At 35.7% G+C, this 12070-nt stretch overlaps 1 protein-coding gene and 1 pseudogene across 3 annotated transcripts in view; both read left to right on the top strand.

Annotated features, from left to right (window-relative positions):
* The window catches only part of GPM6A (glycoprotein M6A), a 526020-nt gene that overhangs the window by 497584 nt on the left and 16366 nt on the right, over positions 1-12070 (top strand). For all 3 annotated transcript variants that reach the window (XM_072623644.1, XM_072623642.1, XM_072623643.1), the window contains exon 4: positions 9457-9610. In XM_072623644.1, the coding sequence (XP_072479745.1) occupies positions 9457-9610 (154 nt within the window). The remainder of the gene's footprint in view (positions 1-9456; positions 9611-12070) is intronic.
* On the top strand, positions 9773-10508 carry LOC140513731 (WASH complex subunit 3 pseudogene; annotated as a pseudogene).

Below are 12070 nucleotides of genomic sequence, written 5' to 3'. Positions count from 1 at the left end.
ATAATTGGACAAAACAGTTCCTAGTAATTGCATGAATTTTATCTTTATTCATGATGCATTTGACCTTTTAATTTTTTATTCTGGAAATGTAGTTTTCCTTTTTAAAATCAAATTAATCAATGATTTGTCTTGTTTTTTCATAAAACTAGCTCCTAATTTTGTTATTTAAATGATTTTTTAGATTTCAATTTCATTAATTTCTTTTGTAATTTTTAGGATTGGCATTTTGATATTTAATTGGGGAGATTTTTACTTTTATTCCTCTAGTTTTTTTTTATTTATTTGTAAGACTAATTCATTGACCAATTCTTTCTCTTTTTTATTGATATGAGCATTTACAGATATACATGTTCCCCTAAGTACTGCTTTGGCTGTATCCCACAAATTTTAGTATGCTATCTCATTGTTGTTATCCTTCTTAATGAAATTATTGACTGTTTCTGTGATTTATTGTTTGAACTACACATTATTTAGGATTAGATTATTTAATTTCTGATAATTTTTTAGTCTGTGCTTCCACTGCTCCATATTGAGTATAATTTTTTTTAAATTTATTTTTAGTTTGCAACATTCAGTTCCACAAGCTTTTGAGTTTTAATTTCCTCCTCCTTCCTTTCTTCTCTCCTCCACAAGACAGCATGCAATCTGATATAGACTGTACATATACATTCATATTAAACATATTTTCACATTGGCTATCTTTTAAAGAATTACAACCAATGGAATGAACCATGAACAATAAGAAACAAAACCAAAGAGAGAGCAAATAGTATGCTTTGATCTGCATATTTAATATAAGTTTTATTGCATTATGGACTGCAAGTGGTGTGCATTTAATATTTCCCAATTCTGCACTTGGTTGTGAAATTTTTAATGCCCTAGTATATGGTCAGTTTCTGTGAAGAGGCCATGTACAGTTGGGAAAAGGTGGATTCATTTCTTTTTCTATTCAGTTTTCTCCAGAAGTCTATCATATCTAATTTTTCTAAGATACTATTCATCTCCTCAAATGCTCTTATTTGATTTATAATTGGATTTTTCTAGCTTTCAGAGGGGAAAGTTGAGGTCCTCTACTAGTATAGTTTTACAGTCTATTTCTTCCTATAAATTATTTTTCTTTAGCACTTGTTGCATAGGTTTAATATTGATAATACTTCACTATTTATGGACCTTGTAGCAAGATACAGTTTCCCTGCTTATCTCTTTAAATTAAGTTTATTATTGCTTTGCTCCACTTGATGTCATGTTTACAACTCCTGCTTGTTTTACTTCTTCTCAATCTTAACAGATTCTGCTCAGCCTTTTATTTTAACTGTGTGTGTCTCTGTTTCAAGTAAGATTTTTATAAACAGCATAGTACTGGATTCTGATTTTAATTCATTCTGCTATCAGCTTCCATTTTATGGGTGATTTCATCCTATTCACACTTGCAGTTATAAGTACTAACTGTACATTTCCCTCCCTGCTATTTTCTTGCGTTTTTCCTTTTCTTTTTTTATCCTTTCCCTCCTTAAAATTTATTTTGCTTCTGACCACTGTCTTTCTCTTATCCTCTTACACACACACACACACACACACACACACACACACACACACACACACTTCTCTCTACCCTTAAACTGTGACCCAGAAGTGGATATAGATAATACAGTTGCCAAAAAGTGTTCAGTCCTGCATCAAGTGCTAGCACAGAGGTCCCCCGTAATTTCTTTCTAATTAGTTGCCAGGTTTTCTTACAGTCTCTGACTTGAGAGCTCCTGAAGGTGCTGCTTCTGTTCACACTACTGTTGTTTCATGCATGGGGGCTCTAAGCTGGTTTCCACTCCCCTAAGCTCTTCTTACAACCTCCTAAGTTTTCTTGGGCTAAAAGAATGTCTTACATTGACCTTTTATTGTCTCTGCCACTTCAGAATTTGATTTGAAGTATTATTTTAAAGTTCTTTGGAGGGGAAGATTGGGAAAACTTGGCTGAATGCTTCTTCTATTCCACTATCTTGGCTCTGCCTCTGAAAGGCTCAGGTTTATGTCCTGCCTGTGACACCTACTGTCTGGATGATATTAACAAGATTCTTCCCTTCCCAGTTTTCTAAAGCAGCATTTTATGACTAGAAGTTATAGAAGAGTTGCTGATTTATACTGGTAGATACAGTCCCGTACCAGTAATTTCCCATACCAATAAAGTCACAGGTATGGGGCCCTGTTTCCTCAACTCTTTCCAAAAGAAGAAAAAAATGTGTGTAGCAAAGACTGTGTGTGTAAGGGTTAAAACATTTAGCCAATATGAAATCTGAGTGTGGGCTTTTTCACCCTGTTTAAGTCATATGATCTGGCATTTGCAGTTACAAACTTAACTGTTCCCTGCCCTCAAGATCTTTGGGCTTTTGTACAAAGGGTTGTGCACCTTCCTTGAACTAACAAACTCATCTTGGGAGCATACAAATGGCTAAAAAGTTTTTTCCAAATCTACACCTTGTCATATATTATTCTGCTGTATTAATTAACTTGAGTAACATGGCTTTCAGAGGAAGGATGATGTGAGGCCACTCAAAGAGACTGCTCAAATTTCACAAGTCATCCCTTTCTTGTACTTGTCAAGTAGCAGTGACAAGACACTCCAGACCCTTTCTCAATGCACTTTGAATCTCCGTCAACTGAATGCTGAATCTCATTCTCCAAGGAGCAGCTCCTTCAAAAGATTTAGCATTTGAAAACCCCTTCTCATGTAAAAAGCAAATGATTCAGGAAAGAGGAGATGGTACAAGTAGTATATTGATTATTCACCTGGGCTTTTTAGTATTTTAAGAAGCTCTGGAGTCTCTCATTATAGTGTTCTTCTGATATCCATTTTATTTTTTAAGTACTTGGGCCTTTAGGTTGGACTTGAGACAAAATGAAATAATCATTTATTAACCAGGGGTGGGGATGGGCGTGAAAATAACCAACCAGCCAGACAAGTATATATAGACATATACACACATACGTACAAATGTATATATGCATACATTTAATCAAGGATGGTAATTCTAAATAGTGTAAAAAGACATGGATGAGCAGAAAAGGATGTGGTCAGTATGTATAAAGGAGAGACAAGAAGTGAAGTATTACATTGGTTTGAGTGAGAGAGAAAGAGAGAGAGAATATACACTAACAGTGCGAAAGCCACAATGTCTAAGACTGAGGAGAAGATAGTTCTGCTATACTCTGGCCTGGTTGGAACATATCTAGAATTCTGGGCACACTGAAAAAAGGCCCCTGAGAAGCTTGAAGATCAGTATGAGGGGGACGATGGATAAAGGCCTAGAACCAGTTGAAGGAATAGGGACATTAAGCCTGAAGAAGAGGTATGGCTTGTTATAGTTATCTTTATGTATTTGACATATACATGTCTTCTGCATGTATGTACTATGAAGAAGAGGAGTTTTCTTCGTCTTACACAGGACTAGAAGGAGGGCACAAATGCTAAGGGTGGAAGATGCAAAACACTAGGTTTTAACTTGATCTTATACTGAGAAGTGGAATCTGTTTAAACTATGATTCACATTAAATCCCAAAGTTATATGCCAAAATAAATTATACAGTCACAGAATTATAGGATTCAGGAACTTGAAGAGATCCTAGAGACTCTATGGTCCAATCTCCTCATTTTATTGGTGGGGAAACTGTGGCTAAGAGAGGGGCATGATTTGCTCAAATTCATGTAGGTAGGTAGTGGCAGAGGCAGAACTAGAGCACCAGTCTTCCTGTTACTCACTACCATGTGTGTTAGAGTTAATTTTTCATGCTTTATCTTTGTATATATTTTTCTGTACCAATATTAGCTAATGGAGGGCATGAATTATTCCAATTTTGTCTTTATATCCCCAGTGACTAACATAGTATACGATGCTTGGCACATAGTAGGCAATTATCAAATATGTATTGATTTATTATTTTTAAACGTTAATGGGAAAGTACTGATCAAGTGTCTGTTAGGTGCCAAGTGAGAGAAACAGCATAACCTAGTTGATAACAAGATGGCCATGGAGTCCTATAGATCTGGATCATGTCCTGCCTCTTTTACACATGAGCTGTGGCAGATCTCTGAGATTATAAATGGCAGAGATGCTGCTCTGCATCGACAGAAGAGTCCTCACCAGAAGCTCCTCATTTTACCCAGATAAAATCACATTGGGTCTAAAAACATATACCAGATGCTAGACCCAATATGATTTCAAAATAATTTTATATATTAAACAGGTATTTTTTCCTTTAATAGGGGATAGTTTACCCAAAGAAATATAAGTTGAATGAAGGTGAAACAAAGGAATTTAATAGTAGTATATGAGATGACCAGAGACCTGAGCAGTACCTCACTGCCAGCAGCCTCATTCTCTTGGAATTTGTCACATTTCTTTTCCCAGAAAAAAATCATACAGGTGTTCTTTGATCTGAAATCAAGTAGAATACATACTTAAGGTAATCAATTATTGCCTAACATCCCTAGAGTATCTATATGTTTCTTTTACCACCATGAAGAAATATTTTGAGTCAAGAAAAATTATGAGTCCAGACACCAAAGAGATAAACCTAGAATTGAGAGACTCAACGACAGCCATAGCTAAGCCTTAAAGGGGAGGAAATGGTTTGGCAAATAAGAGTATAAAATACCTGGTGGGAAAAAAGCAAGAGATAAAAATGAAATTACTAGTTAAATAAGAGCCCTGGAGGAATGAGAAAGCTAATGGTGTAGAACAAGAGTAAAAATTGCTTCCAACTAAGTACTTACCCAAATACTCCTGAAAAGTAACAAGAGAATTTAAAGCCTACATTAGAGAACAGTAAATACTGTAATACTGACAGCCAAGTGACACAGTGGATAGAGCAACCGGTCTGATGTCAGAAAGACTCAACTACCTGAGTTCATATGTGACCTCCGAAACTTACTAGCTGTGTGACCCTGAGCAAGTCATTTAACCCTATTTGCTTCAGTTTCCTTATCTGCAAAATGAACTGGAAAAGAAAATGGTAAACCACTCTAGTGGCTTTTGCCAAGAAAATCCCCAATGGCATCATGAGGTATCAGACATGACTGAATGAAAAACAGCAAATATTATATCAAAATCAAAAGATTATTTAATAAAAGAACTGACCTAGGAAACAGGCCAAGGAGTTGTAATTTAAGAATCAGACTCCTTGAACATTAAGGCCAAAATAAAAATCATAAATATTACATTTAAAAATTTAAGACTTACAAAGGGATTTTAAAAAGTGATTAACTCATTTTATTGTCAGTAACCATGGGAAATAGGTACTATTATTATCCCCATTTTACAAATGAAGAAACTGAGCAAAGAGTGGTCAGGGAACTAAAGAGTCAGCCACATCAGTTAAAACACTCATCTCTTTTCTTATTCTTTAGAATTAATAGTGGCTATGGCACTAAAATTTCATTCTTAAGCAACTTCCACATCACTAGTGAGCTAAGCTAGCCTTTCTCTCTTAACTGTAATCACTACTATTTTAAAGTCTGAGATATATGTCAGACCATGTATAGTATTCCTGTCATTAAGTAAGTTAGAAAAAGCCAAGAAAAAAATTTAAATGCCCTCATTAAAGTTAAATGTCTAAAGTATACAGGATATAGTTATTGAGAGATAAAAATAATGAAAACATTAAAAGGGGGATTGTTCTCAAAAGCAGCTTATTTGGGGGCAAATATAATATGCTCTCTAAGGATTTTTACAACTAAGAAATTGATAAAAAAATGAATCAGAGAGATTTTATAAGCACTGTTTCTAAAAATACAGTAAACTATATTATTGATAGTATTGGCAACTTAACTTGGAATATTTTTCATACAAATTTATCAGCTCAAGAAATTTAGACATATGGTTTGTTCAACTCTGCTACAGTATACCACAAAATCTCTGTTATTTATAGAAACATTACATTTATGTTATGAGAGAGATGTTTCACATTTTGAGACCTATTCATATTACTATAAGATAGCTATCAGAAGCTCAACTGACTAGCAATTATATCTGCATCCCTGATGAAGAGAAATGGACTTCTACGCCAAATGGCTTCATGCCTTGAATTTGGATATTTGAAGATGTAGATGGCCTATCAGAAGACATTGGCTTCATAATAATAAATAAACGAGGAGGGAAAGAACACATATAATGTACTGTGTTGATGTGCATATAAAGGACTTAAAGTGAGAACTGGAATGACTTTCTTCCATAGGAGTAAATCCACTCTGACTTCTCTTATCTCTACCCTACATATTTCCTAAACTCAGCAAGAACTCCAGGAATAAGACTGAAGAACAATCAGTATAAGAATGAGGGAGAAGAGAGATTCTAACTCATTGAAAATTCAATGAATGATATCTCTACTCGACACATATAAAGAACGGGAGTGCTACTGTGTCTTGCTTAACCCCAGCATAAGTCACAGACACCTACACTTTCTGTTACACTAGGCGTACCCCACATGGCTATACAAATTCAGATCAGCTTCTTTAGTCATAGAAACACATAATTCTTTGCATTGTATACCAGTGTACACATATACACTAAGAGAAATTGACTATAGGGGCAGAAGGTTTCAATTTTAGTTGAAGATCTCTTACTAATTCCCTGTATAATCTTTGACCAAATCACTTTACCTTGATGAGAAAAAGTTTTCAATTTACTCATTTGTAAAATAAGGGGTTTGAAATATGGCCACTGCTAAGCCTTAAAAGTCTACAATCTTAGATTCTAAATCCAGGAGAAAACAAATCCATTTAAGACCTGGAATCCAGTTCATCTTAAATTATACTTATGCCATTCAATATTTTATAGCTTTCTCAAAAAGTATAAGCTTGAAAATTGAACTTACAGCAAAGGTTGCATGTTACAATGAAGCAGCAGATTAGACAAGCTTATTACTTGTTATAATGACCTAGTAAATAACAAAATATATTATCTCTTAGCTTCTATGAAAGCTGTGGCATATGATTTTATATTTTGTAAATGTGAAATCATTGTTGGTAATTTAAAAGTCATGTGATTAGCAGAAAAAGAGTTTTTATTTTTTTTAAATCCTGGCTTTTATACACAAACACACACAATAGTAGCAATTTAACAATCTGTTAATAGTCACAATAATAAAACTACCTTAAGTTCCCCCCTCACCTCCTTTTCAGTTTTCTCATTTATAAAGCAAGGATTGTTCAGTCAGAGAACATCTGAGGTCCCTTCTAGTCTGAAGTTGCCTGTAAATTAGAGAAAACATTCCCAAAAGCCTGTAAAGGAAAAAGGTAAAGGCATATTCTGAACAGTAATTATAAAGATGACCATTTTAACTGTGATAGTTTTGTAAATTTCCTTCAGTTCAAATAACTACATTTCATTTTATCATCATTATTTGACTTTATCACTTTCACTGACATTTTCTTCACAACCATTCTGCAATGCCATCTTTAATACTACTTATGATTGAAAGGCAGGAATTTTTTTGAATTCACTAACAATGGACTAAGGAAATATTCTTTCCCATTTGCAGAACAGATGTCCTGATGACTTCTAATTTTTTCTACCTAGGAGGAGAGAAGTGTCTTCTCACTAAAAGCCATTCCCAGTTTTGACGTCCAAAGTTGAAGGGCTTATGATTGCTTGTAATTTTATAATTAGCAATTACTGTTTAAAAATTCATTTTGTATAAGTCTTAACCCCCAAAAGGTGGATTTTCAATCAAAAAATACGTGTAATCTCTAGACTCATGTGATGATGAATAACTCACCATGAAACCAATATTACCTGCTGAGAAAGGTGGATGATCCAAATTTTATGAAAATCATTCATGTATGTCAAAACTTCTAAGGTCTCATTTTAAATACTGGTTTTGCTATCTGCAATAGAAAATAGCTTAGAATTATAAGCAAAAATAAGATTTTATAAAAACTAGATGTAGGAAAAAGTATAAAATATACTTTTGAACCATATATGTATTTCCATGAAACTAATAGATCAGAAAGAATGCTTGATTTTGAATCAGAAGTTGTTGTTCAGTCAATTTTAGTCATGCCTGATTCTTCATGACCCCATTTGGGGTTTTCTTGACAAAGATACTAGAATTTGGTTTGCCATTTCCTTCTCCAGTACATTTACAGATGAGGAACTGAGGTAAACAAGGTTAATGATTACACAGTTAGTAAGTGTCTGATGCTGGATTTGGACTCAGGAAGATAAGTATTTCAGACTCCATGCCAGCATTCCATTCACTGAACCACCTAGCTGCTCTGATAAGCAATCAGAAGCTCTAGGTTTCAATATGTGACTTTGGGCAAGGCACTTAATTTGTCTGAAATTCATTTTCCTCATCTGTAACATGGGATACCTGCATTAAATGATGTTTAAGGTTTGTTTTATCTCTACATCTGCAATAGCATGATCCTATGAGTATAGGGCTTACACTTGTGCATTGTTACATTATCCATCTTTCTGCAAGTTCCCTACATCTAGGTCACTGGCATAGATAGAAAGAGATAGTCTAGATATATAGATAGATACAGATTTATAGCTATACACATATGTACACACAAACACATGTGGGTACATATACACAAATGCACGTATTATAGCAGTACATATATACACACATGTAGGTAAGTATGTTTTTGTGTATACAGATATACATATAAGTATACACACACGTACTTTATACCACAGTGCCTGAAACACGGAAGACGTTAATAACTGTTTATTGACTGATTGCTGTCAGTCCCATTGCAAACCTGCAAAGAGGCTCCATTCAGTGGATTTAGAAATATACATTCCATTTAAGTCTTAAGAATTGACTATTTTATTCTTCAGATGAGATTTCCTTTGTGGTTAGGCAGTCACCTCTCCTCTGTGAATCCATTGCTCATCTGCAAAATGGGAACAGTTATCTCAATAATGCATATTTCACAGGACTTTCTTGAGGGACAAATGAAATATGGCATTTAAACTACTTTGCCCACTTTAAAACACTTCAAAATGTTAGTTATATAATAACTCAGTTCACTTTTCTCATAATTTAATGACAGAAGTTTTTATTTGTTGAGTTTTTTCTTTATGCCTTTACTTTGTATTTTTCAAGACCTTGAACACAATATCTAATATCTAATGAATATAATCTAAAGAACAGAAAATGGATGGTAGCATTTATCAAAATAAAAAGTTAACGGGGCATGAGTTAAAATGAGGCATCAGGGAGGGGTTACTCATTTCCCAATTGCAGAATCCATGATGGCACAAATTTTCCAGAGCTTTATACCTGTGACCTCTATTACATCTGCCTTCTGGCAGCCTCTTGTGCTTGGTCCAAATAGTCCACGTTGGAGAAAATGTATTCTTTAGAATAAAAGAGTTAAAATATTTGGAGTTTGCTCTCGTAACTGAGCTGTACTCTAGGATTTATGCTTCCTCTGTTTATTTTGTGTTGCAGTTCATTATGCTGACATATGTTTTCATGTTGGCCTGGCTTGGAGTCACAGCTTTTACCTCTCTGCCTGTTTACATGTACTTCAACATGTGGACCATCTGCCGAAACACCACATTAATGGAAGGAACAAATCTTTGCTTGGACCTTCGTCAGTTTGGTAAGTCAAATGCTAGATTCCTATTGACTGGCAACAGTCTGAACTGCTGCTAGAAAACTTTCTATGTAGTAGTTAATGACTGGCACTTATGAACTATTAGTACTTTGCTTCTATTCAGATAAATTCATTAAGTATGCCATTGACTTTTATCACATCCCCTTTAAAACTAATGGAGCAAGGCTGAGGGGCCAGTCAGGAGTCACTCTCAGGGTCCAGGCTGGGAAAGCAGAGGGTGTGGGGTCTGCTCACCATGGTCATAGATGAGGACAGGCTGCCTCTGATGGGATTGGGCATAGACCTGACCAAGGTACCAGCAATTCTGCATAAAAGGATTGTTGCATTTCTACCTAGTGTTTGTGGTATCCACAGTACAGTTCCTCAGCTTTATCTTTGAATCCAACAAATTGAAACAATTATCAATATTTTGGATGTAAAGCTATTATCTATTCCAGGTCTAGAAGATGTCACATTTGAAATGTCAACTGCAAATGTTAACAGTGTTATAAATGGTCCTGAAGTCCCTCAAGTCAACAGTCATTTCTGTCTCCTCAGTATGGGCAGAGCAGATACAAGACACTGGAGATATGAAGCAGCAGGAAAAAATTTCTTAACTGTAACCAAGGATCCAAGCTATGCTAGATATCTCAAAATGGTTCAAGTGGGTCTTCTTTCTTGTGATGGCAATGAGAAGTAAAATGATATCTAAAGAGCTGGACCCAGATATTCTTGAGAGGCCAGATACCCCAGTGCCTGATGGGAAAGGTGAAGCAAATGCCAAAGAAACTTCAGATAATAAATCTTCTTTTAGTGACTGAACTTCATGTTGACCTTACATAATTTATATATCCATATTATTGATAGATTCATTGGGATACTTTTATAGCTTATGTGCTATAGACCTAAGGTGAAATCCATTTCAATTATATTAGAGGGTAACAACTTTCAGAGATCACCTCTCCTCCAAGCTTTTTATGATGGCTTCTAATCACAAGCTGAAAAAAAATTAAGTCATCTTAATTTGTGAAAATTTTCTATAATGGCTAATCTGAATTGTGTCTGACCCATAAATGAATTAATATCCAGCCACACAGCTGGCCAAAAATTATTTCTCTGTTTTAAAAATGCAATGGATTTTTTTATTATTATGGTAGATGAGTAACTTGGCAGTGTGCATGTTAATTACCAAATGAAAGTATCTATAACCCCAGTGTAACATGAATAAGTAAAAATTGAGTAGCCTGATAAAAATGAAGCACAATACTATTACAAATACCAAACTGTGGTACTTGAGTGATGCAATATAAGTTGAAATACAAAACTTGTTTACTCTGAGTTTAGTAACATGTAATATATTTCCTAATTAGCTCTGCCCAAATACTGAACTTGGTTAAACTGTTGAGACGATTTGTACAAATCATCTTAGCATGAAAATGTTCACCTAAGTTAACTTCCATAACATTTACTAAATAGCTTTCCATCCAAAACACTATGTGGTTCAAAGTCACCAAATTACCTATGAGGACTTCAAGGTATGATTGTGAAGATTGTTCTCTTCTTGTTTATTAGAGAACAATCCCTTTCAGCACTTGGCCATCATATATCATCTTCGTGGATGCCAAAGACAGCATAGAGGGTCAGCAGGAAAGGTCTGTTACATCTAGGTGAGAGTATAGCACAGTCCAGTTCAAGTCATGCCAGCACAGCCTTGGCCCCAGGAGAAAGCAGGCCTTAGAAATGAATGAATCAGCAGTAGTAGCAGCAGCAGTGCCTGCTTCCAGAGCTCTCAGTCCTGGTAAGCTGAGATGGTAAGTAGGTCGAACACTGATCAGAAGGAGATTACTGGGATCACTTTTCTAACATTGAGTCAGGACTCTGTTGATTTGTTCATACTCAGGTCTAGGTCACAGTCCTGGGTGGCAGTCCTACAGTGAGGAGGAGCACTAGCATAGCAGATCTTGTAGCAGCAGTGGAGAGGGTACCCTTCTTACTGTTCTAGAGCAGAGAAGAGTGCTTGTGATCACTCATAGACCAGAGCACAGTCTAGGAAACTAGGAAAAACTCCTCCTTAGATCAGACCACCTTGGACAAACTGAAAACATAAGTCTTCATGAAAACAGATGCACAAAATCCCTACATCTTTGGACAGTGCTACCCTCCACCCTGAAAGCAGAGCCCTATGTTAATGAAAAGTTAAAAGTCAAACGATAGTCGGTGAAAATGAGCAAATCATGGAAAAACTATGACTATAAAATGCCAGGCCTAGAGGCCTGTGTGGGCTACCCGTGTCTTTCTTACCTCACCTCCCGAGGTCTTCGGCTGGCCACGCCGGATGCACATATGAGAGAAAGGACGTTCCAGAGTCGAACAAGGGTTGAGCTTTATTACAGGGTCTAGTTACAAGGGCAGGGGGGTCTTCCTTAGGAGGAAGAGGGGGAGATTTCCTAAGGAGGCTAGGATCTT

The sequence above is a fragment of the Notamacropus eugenii genome, chromosome 7, assembly GCF_028372415.1.
Source record: "Notamacropus eugenii isolate mMacEug1 chromosome 7, mMacEug1.pri_v2, whole genome shotgun sequence".
Lineage (NCBI taxonomy): Eukaryota > Metazoa > Chordata > Mammalia > Diprotodontia > Macropodidae > Notamacropus > Notamacropus eugenii.
Note: the sequence above shows the minus strand (reverse complement) of the source record. Positions and strands in the feature narration are given on the sequence as shown.